At 44.1% G+C, this 20,604-nt stretch overlaps 1 protein-coding gene across 1 annotated transcript in view; it reads left to right on the forward strand.

Moving 5' to 3' along the window:
* The window catches only part of LOC141040937 (uncharacterized), a 176,651-nt gene that overhangs the window by 33,964 nt on the left and 122,083 nt on the right, over positions 1-20,604 (forward strand). The window contains exons 2-6 of the mRNA XM_073507051.1: positions 6,983-7,011; positions 7,239-7,765; positions 7,856-8,284; positions 8,519-8,542; positions 9,131-9,508. Of these exons, the coding sequence (XP_073363152.1) occupies positions 6,983-7,011; positions 7,239-7,765; positions 7,856-8,284; positions 8,519-8,542; positions 9,131-9,508 (1,387 nt within the window). The remainder of the gene's footprint in view (positions 1-6,982; positions 7,012-7,238; positions 7,766-7,855; positions 8,285-8,518; positions 8,543-9,130; positions 9,509-20,604) is intronic.

Genomic DNA, 20,604 nt, shown 5'->3' on the forward strand with positions numbered 1-20,604 from the left:
TGGCACGAATCGTGCTCTCATGACATCCATCATTTGTGCCCAATTGGTGATGGGTGGTTCACCTCTTGCCGCTCGGCGCTCAATGACTTGTTCCCACCAAATGAGGACGTAGTCTTGGAATTCGAGGGATGCCATTGCGATCTTCTTCTCTTCTTCGTAGTTGTGCAAGCGGAAGATTTTGTCAACCTTCAATGCCCATGATATGTACTCTTCGGGGTCATTGCTTCCGGTAAACTTGGGCATGATGAACTTTAGCTTGCCATATCGTTGCTCTTCATTGTGTTGGGGTCGGGGATGATGACGCCCATGTCTGATAGAGGCAAAGGTGTCCCGTCTTTCGATGAGATGATGGATATCGCTTTGGTGGAAGTCGACTTTGACGATCCGACTACGAATGTGCGAGGACGTCGCGCCTTAGCAATCGCTAAACCAACTCCGAGAGGTTATCGACCACGCCGGAGCACGATCAACCTGACCACGAGGGTCTGTTTCCTGCGAGCAAACGAAGAACAAGCAAGAAACTGAGATTGCAATCTGGATATTGCGAATATAAGATGAAAGCTTTATTGATCAAGGTGGAGTTCTGTGACGCCTTTGTCTGGTCGCTGAACACAAACAAAGTATGCGAAGTTGCAGCTATGGCGAACTTTTAATCTAAACAAAACCCAAAGTCTAAACGACGCCCTAAGGGCTGTATATATGGAGGAAGAGGGGGGAATTTCGTGGCCCTTGAGGAAGGGGTCCGAAACCAACCCTATCTCTTGTTTCCCCACACATACGGACTCTAAAAACAGCCTATACTTATGTATTTCGAAATTACATGGGCCTGGCCCAATAATAAGGTGACGCAGCACCTAGAATAGCCTCTGGACGAAAGTTATGAAGTAGCATCTTGTATATTTCGTCCAAGGCTTCATGCACGCATTATGGTGGCTTCAACGTCTTGAAATCATCACTTGTAACTCTGTTCTTGTTCCCCATGCGCATGCCATCATCTCCATGCTTGTTCTTGCTCCAATGTTCATCCTTCTCAAAGCTAGGCCCTTCATTTGTAAGCAAAACAAATGTATCCAATTTAGGCAGCATCATATTCTCATGAACATTAGAATCATTACCAAGAAACGAAAGTACCTGGTAATTTAATTGGCGTGCGCGAGCTCTAGTAATTGGTCCAGTATGTATAGCAGCAGGGACTGTGGGTGTAACAATGGTATTGATGTCCTCATCATCCTCCCCTTCTTGAAATGAAGTCGTCCTCGACGGAAGCTCATCTTCCTCACCCAAATAAGGCTTCAAATCTGCAATGTTAAAAGTGGGACTAACCCCAAAATCTGCAGGCAGCTCAAGTTTATATGCATTATCATTTATTTTCTCTAACACCTTAAAGGACCATCAGCACGTGGCATTAGCTTTGATTTGCGCAAATCAGGAAATCTATCCTTACGCAAATGTAACCAAACAAGATCTCCAGGTGCAAACACAACATGTTTTCTACCCTTATCTCCAGCAAGTTTATATTTAGCATTCATACGCTCAATGTTTTCCTTAGTTAACTCATGCATTTTTAAGATCAATTCAGCACGTTGTTTAGCATCAAAATTAACCTTCTCCGAAGATGGAAGAGGCAACAAATCAATAGGTGCACGAGGTAGGAAACCATACACAATTTCAAAAGGGCACATCTTAGTAGTAGAATGCAATGAACGATTATAAGCAAACTCAATATGAGGCAAGCATTCTTCCCACATTTTCTTATTATTCTTCAAAACAGCCCTAAGCATAGTAGGCAATGTTCTATTGACTACTTCAGTTTGTCCATCAGTTTGGGGGTGACAAGTAGTACTAAAAAGCAGTTTAGTCCCCAACTTAGCCCATAAACATCTCCAAAAGTAGCTAAGAAATTTAGTATCACGATCGGAAACAATAGTATTTGGCACACCATGCAAGCGAATAATTTCACGAAAGAACAAATCAGCAACATTAACAGCATCATCGATTTTATGACATGGTATAAAGTGTGCCATTTTCGAGAATCTATCCACGACAACAAATATGCTATCCCTCCCCTTCTTTGTTCGAGGTAAACCTAAAACAAAGTCCATAGATATATCCTCCCAAGGAACACTAGGTACAGGCAAAGGCATATATAAACCATGAGGATTGAGTCGTGACTTAGCTTTTTGACATGTAGTGCAGCGAGCAACAAAACGCTCAACATCCCGTCTCATCTTTGGCCAAAAGAAATGTGTAGCAAGTACGTCCTCCGTCTTCTTCACGCCAAAGTGTCCCATTAATCCTCCTCCATGCGCCTCCTGCAACAACAAAAGACGAAGAGAGCTAGCTGGAATGCATAGCTTGTGAGCACGGAACACAAATCCATCATTAACGACAAACTTGTTCCAGGTTCTTCCTTCTTTACAATTCTGCAATACATCTTTAAAATCAGCATCATGCACATATTGATCTTTGATGGTCTCCAAACCAAATATTTTGAAGTCAAGTTGTGAAAGCATAGTATAGCGACGAGACAATGCATCAGCAATAACATTTTCTTTACCCTTCTTGTGTTTAATGACATAAGGGAAAGTTTCAATGAATTCAACCCATTTAGCATGTCTACGATTCAGTTTAGCTTGACTTTTAATATGTTTCAAAGATTCATGATCAGAATGTATAACAAATTCTTTGGGCCATAAATAATGTTGCCATGTTTCTAAAGTCCGAACAAGAGCATATAGTTCTTTATCATAAGTAGAATAATTCAGACTAGGCCCACTCAATTTTTCAGAAAAGTATGCAACAGGTTTGCCATCTTGTAATAACACACCTCCTAATCCAATGCCACTAGCATCACATTCAAGCTCAAAAGTCTTATTAAAATCAGGAAGTTGGAGTAAAGGAGCATGTGTCAACTTATCTTTCAATACCGTGAAGGCTTCTTCCTGTGCGGTACCCCAAACAAAAGGCACATCCTTCTTTGTAAGCTCGTTGAGAGGTGCAGCAATGGTGCTAAAATCTCTCACAAAACGCCTATAGAAACCAGCGAGTCCAAGAAAACTCCGCACTTGTGTGACCGTTTTGGGCTGCGGCCAACTCTCAATAGCTTCAATCTTGGCTTTATCAACTTCAATTCCCTGTGGAGTAACAACATAGCCAAGAAAAGATACTCGGTCGGTGCAAAAGGTGCACTTCCCAAGGTTACCAAACAAACGTGCATCACGTAGAGCAATAAAAACAGCACGTAAATGTTCCAAATGTTCTTCCAAAGATTTGCTATAAATCAGTATATCATCAAAATAGACCACCACAAATCGTCCAATGAAAGCACGTAAAACTTCGTTCATTAGTCTCATGAAAGTACTAGGTGCATTAGTTAACCCAAAAGGCATGACTAACCACTCATATAAACCAAACTTAGTTTTAAATGCAGTTTTCCATTCATCTCCCAATTTCATACGAATTTGATGGTATCCACTACGCAAATCAACTTTGGAGAATATTGTAGAGCCACTCAATTCATCAAGCATATCATCGAGCCTAGGAATAGGATGACGATAACGAATAGTAATATTATTAATGCCTCTACAATCAACACACATACGCGACGTACCATCCTTTTTAGGCACGAGTATAATAGGAACAGCACAAGGACTAAGAGATTCGCGTATATAACCTTTGTCGAGCAGCTCCTGTACTTGACGCATAATCTCCTTCGTCTCCTCTGGATTGGTACGGTATGGTGCACGGTTGGGTAGCGATGCACCGGGAATTAAGTCAATTTGATGCTCAATCCCTCGAATAGGTGGTAATCCCGGTGGCACGTCTTGTGGGAAGACGTCAGCGAACTCCTGCAAAATGTGAGTGACAGCAGGGGGCAAAGAGGAAGGCACGTCCTCGAATGAAAATAATGCCTCTTTGCACAAAAAAGCATAGCAAACAGATTTGCTGAAATCTAGTTCATCAATATCAGATTTTGTGGCAAGTAAACATGCACTTTTCAATTTAATTTCAGAAACAACACTAGATGGTTTATTATTAGGTTTCATTTGTTGCTCAAATTCCTTTGCCACAATCTGATTTTCACTCTTATTTTTCTCCTGTTTTGCTTTATTAGCTCTATTAATGTCATCTTTCAAAATGGAATCAGGAGTCATAGGAAGCAAAGTAATATTTTTATCCTTATGAACAAGAGTATACTGATTGTTTCTACCATGGTGTACAGAATTTTTATCAAATTGCCATGGTCTACCTAGTAATAAGGAACATGCTTGCATGGGTACCACATCACAATCAACATAATCAGCATATGTAGAGATACTAAAATGCACACGAACAGTACAGCGCCGTGATTTTCGTAAAAAAAAAGAGCGAAAAAAAAAATTCCTGAGTGTGCTTTTCCCTTGTTTACGTGCAGCGCCGTGATTTTGTTAGTGTTCTAGGCTCGCGTCTCTAGCACGGTCTAGCCTAGGACCAGCACAGTACCGTCGTTGAGCGTTTATTCAACTTTGCATCTCTGAATTGATTATTGCTTACCATTTTGCTACCATATTATAAGCCTTCCCAGCTCCACATAAGTCTACATCGTGCGTTGGACTCTCCCTGGTAATCGCTATATCCAAGCTTTGAGAGTTTTTGACTACAACGGTTGCCGATCATCACCTGCTGCTGGGTAAGAACTGGTAAGAATTTGAGATTCGCTTGAAGGTTTTGTGACACACCACCATCCCACCACTTCTAGTAGTCTGCAGGATCATATTCTTTTGTGTTTCTATTGCTGCTAACCATGGCAGGTTCACAAGCCGATGAGACTGATTGGGCGAACATGACGAACAAGGAGTTGCATGATAAATTTCAGCAAATGATGAGTGGCCAGGTGGGAGATGTGCTAAACAGATTTGAAGAGGCTATGGAGAAGATAGATGCCGTGGAGAAGTCGTTTGAGACAAAGCTGGATAACAAGTTTACTGAATTACTAAAGCGTCTTCCCCAACCACCACCGGCTGCACATGTCGCACCTCTACAACAACAACAACCACATCTCCAACGCCGCCTTCCAAATCAAGTGGGACGGGCACAGCGCGTTCCAATTGAGATTGGTCAAAATTCGGGTGCTGCTGTCCCTACTGTTGATGCTTCTTTGGCTCCTGCTCCTGCGGCGGCTGAGGAGGATGGCGATTATGCGGGCGATTATGAGGATGAGGTTGATCAAAATCAGAACTACGTGCAGCCACCAGCACCACCACCAGCAGGTCGACCTCAGGTATATATTCGCAACGGTAGGCCGGCACCACCACCTCAGGTACGAGATCATGACCATCTCCCTAAACTGAAATTGAATATTCCACCATTTGAGGGTAGATATGTTCCTGATATATATCTTACTTGGGAGTTAGAAACTGAACAACGATTTACATGTTTACAATATCCTGAGGAGAGACGTGTTCCTGCTGCTGTTTGTGCTTTCACTAGCTTTGCATGTGTTTGGTGGTCTGAACATTGTAGATTATATCCTGTTCCAGCTACTTGGGCTGCTTTGAAAACTGCTATGCGTACTCGTTGGGTTCCACCATATTATCAACGTGAATTACTTCAAAAATTGCAGCGTTTAAGACAAGGAAAAAATTCTGTAGAAGAATATTATCAGGAATTACAAACTGGCATGATTAGATGTGGTATTGTTGAGGAGAATGAAGCTATGCTTGCACGTTTTATGGGTGGATTAAATAAAGAGATTCAGACCATTCTAGAGTATAAGGATTATAATAATATCACTCGTTTATTCCATCTTGCTTGTAAAGCTGAACGTGAAGTGCAGGATCGACAGCCATTGGCGCGAACTAACTTTTCTGCAGGTCGACCTTCATCATGGACACCGCGTGCATCTTCTACTTCCACTTCACCATCACCTCCATCAGGTGCCACCTCCAGCCGTGATACAAGAAAGCAGGCACAACCACCACTCTCTGCCAAGAGCACACCTGCCGGGCCTGTGCAGAGCTCTTCTTCTTCCATGGCATCGACAGGGCACACAAGTGATATTATTTGTCGTCGTTGTAAGGGAAGAGGACATTTTGCGAGAGAATGCAAATCTCAGCGTGTCATGATTGCTACTGAGGATGGTGGGTATGAGTCCGCTAGTGACTATGATGAGGAGACTTTGGCTCTTATTACACGTGAAGAACATGGTGGAGATGATTCTGAAAATGAGACGCAATACATGGCTCCTGAAGACGCTGACAGGTATGAATGTTTAGTTGCTCAACGTGTTTTGAGTGTGCAGGTCACACAAGCAGAGCAAAATCAGAGGCATAATTTGTTCCATACAAAGGGAGTTGTGAAGGAACGTTCTGTTCGCGTCATCATAGATGGAGGGAGCTGTAACAACTTGGCTAGCATGGAGATGGTGGAGAAGCTATCTCTCACCACAAGACCACATCCACATCCTTACTACATCCAATGGTTCAACAACAGCGGCAAGGTTAAGGTAACACGTACTGTTCGTGTGCATTTTAGTATCTCTACATATGCTGATTATGTTGATTGTGATGTGGTACCCATGCAAGCATGTTCCTTATTACTAGGTAGACCATGGCAATTTGATAAAAATTCTGTACACCATGGTAGAAACAATCAGTATACTCTTGTTCATAAGGATAAAAATATTACTTTGCTTCCTATGACTCCTGATTCCATTTTGAAAGATGACATTAATAGAGCTAATAAAGCAAAACAGGAGAAAAATAAGAGTGAAAATCAGATTGTGGCAAAGGAATTTGAGCAACAAATGAAACCTAATAATAAACCATCTAGTGTTGTTTCTGAAATTAAATTGAAAAGTGCATGTTTACTTGCCACAAAATCTGATATTGATGAACTAGATTTCAGCAAATCTGTTTGCTATGCTTTTTTGTGCAAAGAGGCATTATTTTCATTCGAGGACGTGCCTTCCTCTTTGCCCCCTGCTGTCACTCACATTTTGCAGGAGTTCGCTGACGTCTTCCCACAAGACGTGCCACCGGGATTACCACCTATTCGAGGGATTGAGCATCAAATTGACTTAATTCCCGGTGCATCGCTACCCAACCGTGCACCATACCGTACCAATCCAGAGGAGACGAAGGAGATTATGCGTCAAGTACAGGAGCTGCTCGACAAAGGTTATATACGCGAATCTCTTAGTCCTTGTGCTGTTCCTATTATACTCGTGCCTAAAAAGGATGGTACGTCGCGTATGTGTGTTGATTGTAGAGGCATTAATAATATTACTATTCGTTATCGTCATCCTATTCCTAGGCTCGATGATATGCTTGATGAATTGAGTGGCTCTACAATATTCTCCAAAGTTGATTTGCGTAGTGGATACCATCAAATTCGTATGAAATTGGGAGATGAATGGAAAACTGCATTTAAAACTAAGTTTGGTTTATATGAGTGGTTAGTCATGCCTTTTGGGTTAACTAATGCACCTAGTACTTTCATGAGACTAATGAACGAAGTATTACGTGCTTTCATTGGACGATTTGTGGTGGTCTATTTTGATGATATACTGATTTATAGCAAATCTTTGGAAGAACATTTGGAACATTTACGTGCTGTTTTTATTGCTCTACGTGATGCACGTTTGTTTGGTAACCTTGGGAAGTGCACCTTTTGCACCGACCGAGTATCTTTTCTTGGCTATGTTGTTACTCCACAGGGAATTGAAGTTGATAAAGCCAAGATTGAAGCTATTGAGAGTTGGCCGCAGCCCAAAACGGTCACACAAGTGCGGAGTTTTCTTGGACTCGCTGGTTTCTATAGGCGTTTTGTGAGAGATTTTAGCACCATTGCTGCACCTCTCAACGAGCTTACAAAGAAGGATGTGCCTTTTGTTTGGGGTAACGCACAGGAAGAAGCCTTCACGGTATTGAAAGATAAGTTGACACATGCTCCTTTACTCCAACTTCCTGATTTTAATAAGACTTTTGAGCTTGAATGTGATGCTAGTGGCATTGGATTAGGAGGTGTGTTATTACAAGATGGCAAACCTGTTGCATACTTTTCTGAAAAATTGAGTGGGCCTAGTCTGAATTATTCTACTTATGATAAAGAACTATATGCTCTTGTTCGGACTTTAGAAACATGGCAACATTATTTATGGCCCAAAGAATTTGTTATACATTCTGATCATGAATCTTTGAAACATATTAAAAGTCAAGCTAAACTGAATCGTAGACATGCTAAATGGGTTGAATTCATTGAAACTTTCCCTTATGTCATTAAACACAAGAAGGGTAAAGAAAATGTTATTGCTGATGCATTGTCTCGTCGCTATACTATGCTTTCACAACTTGACTTCAAAATATTTGGTTTGGAGACCATCAAAGATCAATATGTGCATGATGCTGATTTTAAAGATGTATTGCAGAATTGTAAAGAAGGAAGAACCTGGAACAAGTTTGTCGTTAATGATGGATTTGTGTTCCGTGCTAACAAGCTATGCATTCCAGCTAGTTCTCTTCGTCTTTTGTTGTTGCAGGAGGCGCATGGAGGAGGATTAATGGGACACTTTGGCGTGAAGAAGACGGAGGACGTACTTGCTACACATTTCTTTTGGCCAAAGATGAGACGGGATGTTGAGCGTTTTGTTGCTCGCTGCACTACATGTCAAAAAGCTAAGTCACGACTCAATCCTCATGGTTTATATATGCCTTTGCCTGTACCTAGTGTTCCTTGGGAGGATATATCTATGGACTTTGTTTTAGGTTTACCTCGAACAAAGAAGGGGAGGGATAGCATATTTGTTGTCGTGGATAGATTCTCGAAAATGGCGCACTTTATACCATGTCATAAAAGCGATGATGCTGTTAATGTTGCTGATTTGTTCTTTCGTGAAATTATTCGCTTGCATGGTGTGCCAAATACTATTGTTTCAGATCGTGATACTAAATTTCTTAGCCACTTTTGGAGATGTTTATGGGCTAAGTTGGGGACTAAACTGCTTTTTAGTACTACTTGTCACCCCCAAACTGATGGACAAACTGAAGTAGTCAATAGAACATTGTCTACTATGCTTAGGGCTGTTTTGAAGAATAATAAGAAAATGTGGGAAGACTGCTTGCCTCATATTGAGTTTGCTTATAATCGTTCATTGCATTCTACTACTAAGATGTGCCCTTTTGAAATTGTGTATGGTTTCCTACCTCGTGCACCTATTGATTTGTTGCCTCTTCCATCTTCGGAGAAGGTTAATTTTGATGCTAAACAACGTGCTGAATTGATCTTAAAAATGCATGAGTTAACTAAGGAAAACATTGAGCGTATGAATGCTAAATATAAACTTGCTGGAGATAAGGGTAGAAAACATGTTGTGTTTGCACCTGGAGATCTTGTTTGGTTACATTTGCGTAAGGATAGATTTCCTGATTTGCGCAAATCAAAGCTAATGCCACGTGCTGATGGTCCTTTTAAGGTGTTAGAGAAAATAAATGATAATGCATATAAACTTGAGCTGCCTGCAGATTTTGGGGTTAGTCCCACTTTTAATATTGCAGATTTGAAGCCTTATTTGGGTGAGGAAGATGAGCTTCCGTCGAGGACGACTTCATTTCAAGAAGGGGAGGATGATGAGGACATCAATACAATTATTACACCCACAGTCCCTGCTGCTATACATACTGGACCAATTACTAGAGCTCGCGCACGCCAATTAAATTACCAGGTACTTTCGTTTCTTGCTAATGATTCTAATGTTCATGAGAATATGATGCTGCCTAAATTGGATACATTTGTTTTGCTTACAAATGAAGGGCCTAGCTTTGAGAAGGATGAACATTGGAGCAAGAACAAGCATGGAGATGATGGCATGCGCATGGGGAACAAGAACGGAGTTACAAGTGATGATTTCAGGACGTTGAAGCCACCATAATGCGTGCATGAAGCCTTGGACGAAATATACAAGATGCTACTTCATAACTTTCGTCCAGAGGCTATTCTAGGTGCTGCGTCACCTTATTATTGGGCCAGGCCCATGTAATTTCGAAATACATAAGTATAGGCTGTTTTTAGAGTCCGTATGTGTGGGGAAACAAGAGATAGGGTTGGTTTCGGACCCCTTCCTCAAGGGCCACGAAATTCCCCCCCTCTTCCTCCATATATACAGCCCTTAGGGCGTCGTTTAGACTTCGGGAATTTGTTTAGTTAAAAGTTAGCCATTGCAACTTCGTGTACTTCGTTTGTGTCCAACGACCAGACCAAGACCGCTTACGGATTCCCACCACTATCAATACTTCATATATATTCGCAATATTCAGATTGCATTATCATATTCTTGCTCGTTCTTCGATTGCTTGCAGGAATAGACCTTCGTGGTCAGGCTGATCGTGCTTCCGGCATCGTCAGTAACCTCAGGAGATTGGTTTAGCGATTGATAAGGCGCAACGTCGTGCACGTTTGTAGTCGGATCGTCAAAGTCGTCTCCACCAAATCGATAGTTATCATCTCATCGAAAGATCGGGACACCCTCGCCTCTATCAAGGAGGAGCTTGTCGATCTTGAAGAGGAAGTTGTCGATCTTGTCGAGGAGCTTGTCGATGCACACGTGCTTCGTATATCCTTTCTTGAGCTTCGTCGCGAAGTGCTTCTTGATGTAGTCAATCTTGTCGGCCTCGATTGGCTACGGCACGACTTGAATCTTGAAGGGCATGTTGCACCTCAAGTGCTTGAGATTCACGTAGTTGTTGTTCTTGACGTTGTGCCTCGGCGTCTTGTGCATCTTGATGTTGTCGCGCTCGCTCCTCTTGTTCTTGTTGTCGTTGGCGTTGCCGTTCTTGTGCTTGTGCGAAAGCAGCTTGGTTTTGGCGATGTCGATGCTCTCGAGAGTCGGTGTCGTGTAGAGGATTGCGGTTAGCTTGACGGTCTTGACGTGCGGCACGACAAAGAGTGTTCGATGTCGGTGTACTTGAACTGGAGAGGGTGTCTTCGGAGTGACGACTTGAGCGGCTCCGTCTTGACGAGGACGAAGTTGTAGAAGAGCGGACCATCATGGTTTGGATATCTTCTTTGAGGGAACTCATGGATGTGTTGTACGTTGCTCGGATTGTGGTAGGTCGGTGGCGAGATTGTCGATGCGGTCGCCCAAAGCAATTTGTTCTTGATGCAAAGCCCGATGTGCACCAAATAGTTGAGTCTTGGTGACGTAGGATGACATGTCGTCGTCTTGCTCCAAGAAGAGTGGGTTGGTAGAAGTACTTGGCCTATCCATCATTCCAAACAAAGATATGTGAGTGGGATAAAGAGAAGAACCAATACCAAATGTACCTTGACCGATGTTGAAAATGGATCAAAGATCACTCCAATGTGTAGCAAGGTAATAGAACAATTGGTACCAATTCTTCTCGGTTCTCACACCTACACAAGTAAAAGCTTATGGTGGAGCTTGGTTAGGATGGTGGCACAAAAATTTGATGCAATTGTAAGTGAGACTCAATAATGTTGGAAAAGATTCGCGATAATAAATAGGTTATTATTATATTTCCTTGTTCATGATAATCGTTTATTATCCATGCTAGAATTGTATCGATAGGAAACTCAGATACATGTGTGGATACATAGACAACACCATGTCCCTAGTAAGCCTCTAGTTGACTAGCTCGTTGATCAATAGATGGTTATGGTTTCCTGACCATGGACATTGGATGTCGTTGATAACGGGATCACATCATTAGGAGAATGATGTGATGGACAAGACCCAATCCTAAGCCTAGCACAAGATCGTGTAGTTCGTTTGCTCAGAGCTTTTTTAATGTCAAGTATCATTTCCTTAGACCATGAGATTGTGCAACTCCCGGATACCGTAGGAATGCTTTGGGTGTACCAAACGTCACAACGTAACTGGGTGGCTATAAAGGTACACTACAGGTATCTTCGAAAGTGTCTGTTGGGTTGGCACGAATCGAGAGTGGGATTTGTCACTCCGTGTAAACGGAGAGGTATCTTTGGGCCCACTCGGTAGGACATCATCATAATGTGCACAATGTGACCAAGGAGTTGATCACGGGATGATGTGAGTTACGGAACGAGTAAAGAGACTTGCCGGTAACGAGATTGAACAAGGTATAGGGATACCGACGATCGAATCTCGGGCAAGTAACATACCGATAGACAAAGGGAATTGTATACGGGATTGCTTGAATCCCCGACATCGTGGTTCATCCGATGAGATCATCGTGGAACATGTGGGAGCCAACATGGGTATCCAGATCCCGCTGTTGGTTATTGACCGGAGAACGTCTCGGTCATGTCTGCATGGTTCCCGAACCCGTAGGGTCTACACACTTAAGGTTCGATGACGCTAGGGTTATAGGGAAAGTATGTACGTGGTTACCGAATGTTGTTCGGAGTCCCGGATGAGATCCCGGACGTCACGAGGAGTTCCGGAATGGTCCGGAGGTAAAGATTTATATATGGGAAGTCCTGTTTTGGTCACTGGAAAAGTTTCGGGTGATATCGGTAATGTACCGGGACCACCGGGAGGGTCCTGGGGGTCCACCAGGTGGGGCCACCAGCCCCAGAAGGCTGCGTGGGCCAAGTGTGGGAGGGGACCAGCCCCAGGTGGGCTGGTGTGCCCCCCCACCAAGGCCCAAGGCGCATGGGAGAGTGGGAGGGGGCAAACCCTAGGTCCAGATGGGCCTTAAGGCCCACCCACCCTAGTGGCGCCCCCCTCTCCTCCCCTTGGCCGCCCCCCTAGGTGGGATCTAGGGCTGGCCGCCAGCCCTTGGGGTGGAAACCCTAGAGGGGGCGCAGCCCCCTCCCCCCTATATATAGTTGAGGTTTGGGGCTGCTCGAGACATGAGAACGTCTCTCTTTCGGCGCAGCCCTACCCCTCTCCCTCATCCGCGTTCTTGCAACGCTTCCGCATCGCGATCTACAATGGTATGTAGATGCACTCCCCTTCCCCTCGTTGCTAGATTACTCCATAGATTGATCTTGGTGATGCGTAGAAAATTTTGAATTTCTGCTACGTTCCCCAACAGTGGCATCATGAGCCAGGTTTATGCGTAGTTTCTATGCACGAGTAGAACACAAAGCAGTTGTGGGCGTAGATGTTGCCAATTCTTCTTGCCGCTACTAGTCTTATCTTGTTTCGGCGGCATTGTGGGATGAAGCGGCCCGGACCGACCTTACACGTACGCTTACGTGAGACAGGTTCCACCGACTGACATGCACTAGTTGCATAAGGTGGCTAGCGGGTGTCTGTCTCTCCCACTTTAGTCGGAACGGATTCGATGAAAAGGGTCCTTATGAAGGGTAAATAGAAATTGGCATATCACGTTGTGGTTTTACGTAGGTAAGAAACGTTCTTGCTAGAAACCTATACAAGCCACGTAAAAAAACTTGCAACAACAATTAGAGGACGCCTAACTTGTTTTTGCAGCATGTGCTATGTGATGTGATATGGCCAGAAGATGTGATGAATGATATATGTGATGTATGAGATTGATCATATTCTTGTAATAGGAATCACGACTTGCATGTCGATGAGTATGACAACCGGCAGGAGCCATTGGAGTTGTCTTTATTTATTGTATGACCTGCGTGTCATTGAATAACGCCATGTAAATTACTTTACTTTATTGCTAAGCGCGTTAGCCATAGAAGTAGAAGTAATCGTTGGCGTGACAACTTCATGAAGACACAATGATGGAGATCATGATGATGGAGATCATGGTGTCATGCCGGTGACAAAGATGATCATGGTGCCCCGAAGATGGAGATCAAAGGAGCAAAATGATATTGGCCATATCATGTCACTATTTGATTGCATGTGATGTTTATCATGTTATGCATCTTATTTGCTTAGAACGACGGTAGCATAAATAAGATGATCCCTCACTAAAATTTCAAGAGACGTGCTCCCCCTAACTGTGCACCGTTGCGAAGGTTCGTTGTTTCGAAGCACCACGTGATGATCGGGTGTGATAGATTCTAACGTTCGAATACAACGGGTGTTGATGAGCCTAGCATGTACAGACATGGCCTCGGAACACATGCGAAACACTTAGGTTGACTTGACGAGCCTAGCATGTACAGACATGGCCTCGGAACACAAGAGACCGAAAGGTCGAACATGAGTCGTATAGTAGATACGATCAACATGGAGATGTTCACCGATGATGACTAGTCCGTCTCACGTGATGATCGGACACGGCCTAGTTTGACTCGGATCATGTGTCACTTAGATGACTAGAGGGATGTCTATCTGAGTGGGAGTTCATTAAATAATCAGATGAACTTCATTATCATGAACATAGTCAAAAGGTTTTTGCAAATTATGTCATACGCTTTAGTTCTACTGTTTAAGGTATGTTCCTAGAGAAAATTTAGTTGAAAGTTGGTAGTAGCAATTATGCGGACTGGGTCCGTAAACTGAGGATTGTCCTCATTGCTGCACAGAAGGCTTATGTCCTTAATGCACCGCTCGGTGTGCTAAACCTCAGCGTCGTCTGTAGATGTTGTGAAACATCTGACATACACGTTTTGATGACTACGTGATAGTTCAGTGAGTAATGCTAACGGTTTAGAATTGTGGCACCAAAGACGGTTTTTTGAAACGTCGCAGAACATATGAGATGTTCCGAAGACTGAAACTGGGATTTCGGACTAGTGCCCACGTCAAGAGGTATGAGACCTCTGACAAGTTTCTTGAGCCTGCAAACTAAGGGAGAAAAGCTCAATCGTTGAGCATGTGCTCAGATTGTCTGAGTACTACAATCGCTTGAATCGAGTGGGAGTTAATCTTCCAGATGAGATAGTGATGGTTCTCCATAGTCACTGCCACCAAGCTAGTAGAGCTTCGTGATGAACTATAACATATCAGGGATAGTTTTGATGATCCTTGAGCTACTCGCGATGTTTGACACCGCGAAAGTAGAAATCAAGAAGGAGCATCAATTGTTGATGGTTAGTAAAACCACTAGTTTCTAGAAGGGCAAGGGCAAAAGGGATACTTCATGAAACAGCAAATCGTTTGCTGCTCTAGTGAAGAATCCCAAGGTTGAACCCAAACCCGAGACTAAGTGCTTCTGTAATGAGGGGAACGGTCACTGAAGCAGTACTACCCTAGATACTTGGTAGATGAGAAGGCGGGCAAGGTTGACAGAAGTATACTGGATATACGTTATATGAATGTGTACTTTACTAGTACTCCTAGCAGCACTAGGGTATTAGATACCGGTTCGGTTGCTAAGTGTTAGTAACTCGAAATAAAAGCTGCAGAATAAACAGAGACTAGCTAAAGGTGAGATGACGATATGTGTTGGAAGTGTTTCCAAGGTTGATGTGATCAAGCATCGCATGCTCCCTCTACCATCGAGATTTGGTGTTTGCGTTGAGCATGATTGGATTATGTTTATCGCAATATGGTTATTCATTTAAGGAGAATAATGGCTACTCTGTTTATTTGAATAATACCTTCAATGGTCTTGCACCTAAAATGAATCTCGATCGTAGTGATACACATGTTCGTGCCAAAAGATATAAAATAGTAATGATAGTTCCACATACTTGTGGCACTGCCACTTGAGTCATATTGGTATAAAACGCATGAAGAAGCTCCATGAGATGGATCTTTGGACTCGCTCATTTTTTGAAAAGATTGAGACATGCGAACCATGTCTATTGGTATATATGCATGAAGAAACTCCATGCAGATGGATCGTTTGGACTCGCTTGATTTTGAATCACTTGAGACATGCAAATCATACCACATGGGCAAGATGACTGAAAGGCCTCGTTTTCAGTAAGATGGAACAAGAAAGCAACTTGTTGGAAGTAATACATTTTGATGTATGCAGTCCAATGAGTGCTGAGGCATGCAGTGGATATCGTTATGTTCTTACTTCACAGATGATTTGAGTAGATGCTGAGTGTATTTACTTGATAAAACACAAGTCTGAATTATTGAAAGGTTCAAGTAATTTCAGAGTGAAGTTGAAGATCGTCGTGACAAGAGGATAAAATATCTGTGATGTGATCATAGAGATGAGTATCTGAGTTACGAGTTTGGCACACAATTAAGACATTGTGGAAAGTGTTTCACAATTAATACCGCCTGGAACACCATAGTGTGATGGTGTGTCCGAACATCATAACTACACCCTATTGGATATGGTGCATACCATGATGTCTCTTATCGAATTACCACTATCGTTTATGGGTTAGGTATTAGAGATAACCGCATTCACTTTAAAAGGGGCACCACGCAATTCCGTTGAGACGACACCGTTTAGAGAAACCTAAGTTGTCGTTTCTTAAAAGTTTGGGGCTGCGAAGCTTATGTGAAAAAGTTTCAGGCTGATAAGCTCGAACCCAAAGCGGATAAATACATCTTCATAAGAATACCCAAAACAGTTGGGTATACCTCCTATTTCAGATCTGGAAGCAAAAGTAATTGCTTCTAGAAACGAGTCCTTTCTCGAGGAAAAGTTTCTCTCGAAAGAATTGAGTGGGAGGATGGTGGAGACTTGATAGGGTTATTAAACCATCACTTCAACTAATGTGTAGCAGGGCACAGGAAGTTGTTCCTGTGGCACCTACACCAATTGAAGTGGAAGCTTATGATAGTGATCATGAAACTTCGGATCAAGTCACTACCAAACCTCGTAGGACGACGAGGATGCGTACTACTTCAGAGTAATGCATAATCCTGTCTTGGAAGTCATGTTGTTGGACAACGATGAACCTACGAGCTATGGAGAAGCGATGGTGGGCCCATATTCCGACAAATGGTTAGAAGCCATGAAATCCGAGATAAATGGATCATTGAGAAGAAGACGGACGTGGACGGTAATGTTACCGTCTATGAAGCTCGACTTGTGGCAAAGAGTATTTCCACAAGTTCAAGGAGTTGACTACGATGAGATTTTCTCATCCGTAGCGATGCTTAAGTCCGTCGGAATCATGTTAGCATTAGCTGCATTTATGAAATCTGGCAGATGGATGTCAAAAACAAGTTTCCTTACCAGTTTTCGTAAGGAAAGGTTGTATGTGATACAATCAGAAAGATTTTGTCGATCCTAAGGATGCTAAAAGGTATGCTAGCTTCAGCGATCCTTCCATGGATTAGAGCAAGCATCTCGGAGTCAGAATATACACTTTGATGGAGTGATCAAAGTTTTTGGGTTTATACAAAGTTTGTTAGAAACTTGTATTTACAATAAAGTGAGTGGGAGCGCTACAACATTTCTGATAAGTATATGTGAATGACATATTGTTGATCCGAAATGATGTAAAATTTCTGGAAAGCATAAAGGGTTGTTTGAAAGGAGTTTTTCAAAGGAAGACCTGGATAAAAGCTGCTTACATATTGGGCATCAAGATCTATAGAGATAGATCAAGACGCCCGATGATACTTTCAAAGAACACACACCTTGACATGATTTTGAAAGAGTTCAAAATAGATCAGTCAAAGAAGGAGTTCTTACCTGAGTTATAAGGTGTGAAATTGAGTAAGACTCAAAGCTTGACCACGGCAGAAGAGAGAAAGGACGAAGGTCGTCCCCTATGCTTTAGACGTAGGCCCTACAGTATGCTATGCTGTGTACCGCACATGAAGTGTGCCTTGCCATGAGTTGGTCAAGGGGTACAATAGTGATCCAGTGATGGATCACATGACAGCGGCCGAACTTATCCTTAGTATCTAGTGGACTAAGGAATTTTCTCGATTATGGAGGTGAAAAGGAGTTCGTCATAAAGGGTTACGTCGATGCGAACTTTGACACTAATCCGGATGACTCTGAGTAGTAAACCGGATTCGTATAGTAGAGCAATTATTTGAAATGGCTCCAAGTAGCGCGTGGTAGCATCCACAAGATGACATAGATATTCGTAAAGCACACACGGATCTGAAAGGTTCAGACCCGTTGACTAATAACCTCTCTCACAAGCATAACATGATCAAACCAGAACTCATTGAGTGTTAATCACATGGTGATGTAAACTAGATTGTTGACTCTAGTAAACTCTTGGGTGTTGGTCACATGGTGATGTGACCTATGAGTGTTAATCGCATGGTGATGTGGACTAGATTATTGACTCTAGTGCAAGTGGGAGACTGTTGGAAATATGCCCTAGAGGCAATAATAAATAGGTTATTATTATATTTCCTTGTTCATGATAATCGTTTATTATCCATGCTAGAATTGTATTGATAGGAAACTCAGATACATGTGTGGATACATAGACAGCACCATGTCCCTAGTAAGCCTCTAGTTGACTAGCTCGTTGATCAATAGATGGTTATGGTTTCCTGACCATGGACATTGGATGTCGTTGATAACGGGATCACATCATTAGGAGAATGATGTGATGGACAAGACCCAATCCTAAGCCTAGCACAAGATCGTGTAGTTCGTTTGCTCAGAGCTTTTTTAATGTCAAGTATCATTTCCTTAGACCATGAGATTGTGCAACTCCCGGATACCGTAGGAATGCTTTGGGTGTACCAAACGTCACAACGTAACTGGGTGGCTATAAAGGTGCACTACAGGTATCTCCGAAAGTGTCTGTTGGGTTGGCACGAATCGAGAGTGGGATTTGTCACTCCGTGTAAACGGAGAGGTATCTTTGGGCCCACTCGGTAGGACATCATCATAATGTGCACAATGTGACCAAGGAGTTGATCACGGGATGATGTGAGTTACGGAACGAGTAAAGAGACTTGCCGGTAACGAGATTGAACAAGGTATAGGGATACCGACGATCGAATCTCGGGCAAGTAACATACCGATAGACAAAGGGAATTGTATACGGGATTGACTGAATCCTCGACATCGTGGTTCATCCGATGAGATCATCGTGGAACATGTGGGAGCCAACATGGGTATCTAGATCCCGCTGTTGGTTATTGACCGGAGAACGTCTCGGTCATGTCTGCATGGTTCCCGAACCCGTAGGGTCTACACACTTAAGGTTCGATGACGCTAGGGTTATAGGGAAAGTATGTACGTGGTTACCGAATGTTGTTCGGAGTCCCGAATGAGATCCCGGACGTCACGAGGAGTTCCGGAATGGTCCGGAGGTAAAGATTTATATATGGGAAGTCCTGTTTTGGTCACCGGAAAAGTTTCGGGTGATATCGGTAATGTACCGGGACCACCGGGAGGGTCCCGGGGGTCCACGAGGTGGGGCCACCAGCCCCAGAAGGCTGCGTGGGCCAAGTGTGGGAGGGGACCAGCCCCAGGTGGGCTGGTGCGCCCCCCCCCCCCACCAAGGCCCAAGGCGCATGGGAGAGTGGGAGGGGGCAAACCCTAGGTCCAGATGGGCCTTAAGGCCCACCCTAGTGGCTCCCCCCCTCTCCTCCCCTTGGCCGCCCCCCTAGGTGGGATCTAGGGCTGGCCGCCAGCCCTTGGGGTGGAAACCCTAGAGGGGGCGCAGCCCCCTCCCCCCTATATATAGTTGAGGTTTGGGGCTGCCCGAGACATGAGAACGTCTCTCTTTCGGCGCAGCCCTACCCCTCTCCCTCATCCGCGTTCTTGCAACGCTTCCGCATCGCGATCTACAATGGTATGTAGATGCACTCCCCTTCCCCTCGTTGCTAGATTACTCCATAGATTGATCTTGGTGATGCGTAGAAAATTTTGAATTTCTGCTACGTTCCCCAACAGTGTGCGCATCTGGGCCGAGGCCCATGTACCCCTTCGTCCCCTAGACTATATATACTCCCCCACCTCCTCCTAGTTAGGGTCAGCAAAGGATTATGATGTAGGGCGGAACCCTAGATGGCCGATCTTTCACGAAAGGAGCGGATCCCTACGAGGAACGTGATGAACACGAGGGGAAACACGAGGGAAACACGAGAGAAATCACACAACCAACAAGAATAGATCACACATGCGCTAGATCGATGAACACAAAGGTAAGATACAAGATCCAAAGTCAACAATGGACGATACAAACGGTAACCGGTTCTTCTCCGTGAGGAGGTCTTGAATCCACGAGGGGATCTTCCCGTGACGGGTCTTGAATCCAAGGTGGATCTTCTCCGTAGAGGGGCCGCAGTCTCTCTCGTGGAGTAGATCCGATATGGATGAGCAAAGCTCTATCTCTAAATGAGCAAATCCTTTGCTAACCCTAACTAGGAGGAGGTGGGGGAGTATATATAGTCTAAGGGACGAAGGGGTACATGGGCCTCGGCCCAGATGCGCTGCACACAGGCAGAGGGGGCCGGATGTCCGGGCGACAGGCCGGATGTCCGGGCCTTCCCGAGACGCCGGATATCCGGGCGCTGGGGCCGGATGTCCGGGCTGGCAGGGTCCAGCTTCTGTGATGGGGCGCCAGATTTCCGGGAGCTGGGCCGGATGTCCGGCGGCTCGCGACGGGCCGGATGTCCGGGCCTGCGGGCCGGATGTATGTCTTCTGGGATGGGCGCCGGATTTCCGGGCTGGTGCCGGATGTCCGGGCTTGCGGGAGGGGCCGGATGTCCGGGTCCTGTAGCCTTTCTCCGGTTCCTCTCGTCGTGCTCCTTCATCCTTGTACTTGGGGACTTGTCCATCATTCCGAGCATCTCCGAGACGGTCTCCTTGGTACCTAGGCATGTGTAGTGTCCTTGCATTAGGTAGCAACCAT

Source organism: Aegilops tauschii, chromosome 2 (assembly GCF_002575655.3).
Source record: "Aegilops tauschii subsp. strangulata cultivar AL8/78 chromosome 2, Aet v6.0, whole genome shotgun sequence".
Taxonomy (NCBI): domain Eukaryota; kingdom Viridiplantae; phylum Streptophyta; class Magnoliopsida; order Poales; family Poaceae; genus Aegilops; species Aegilops tauschii.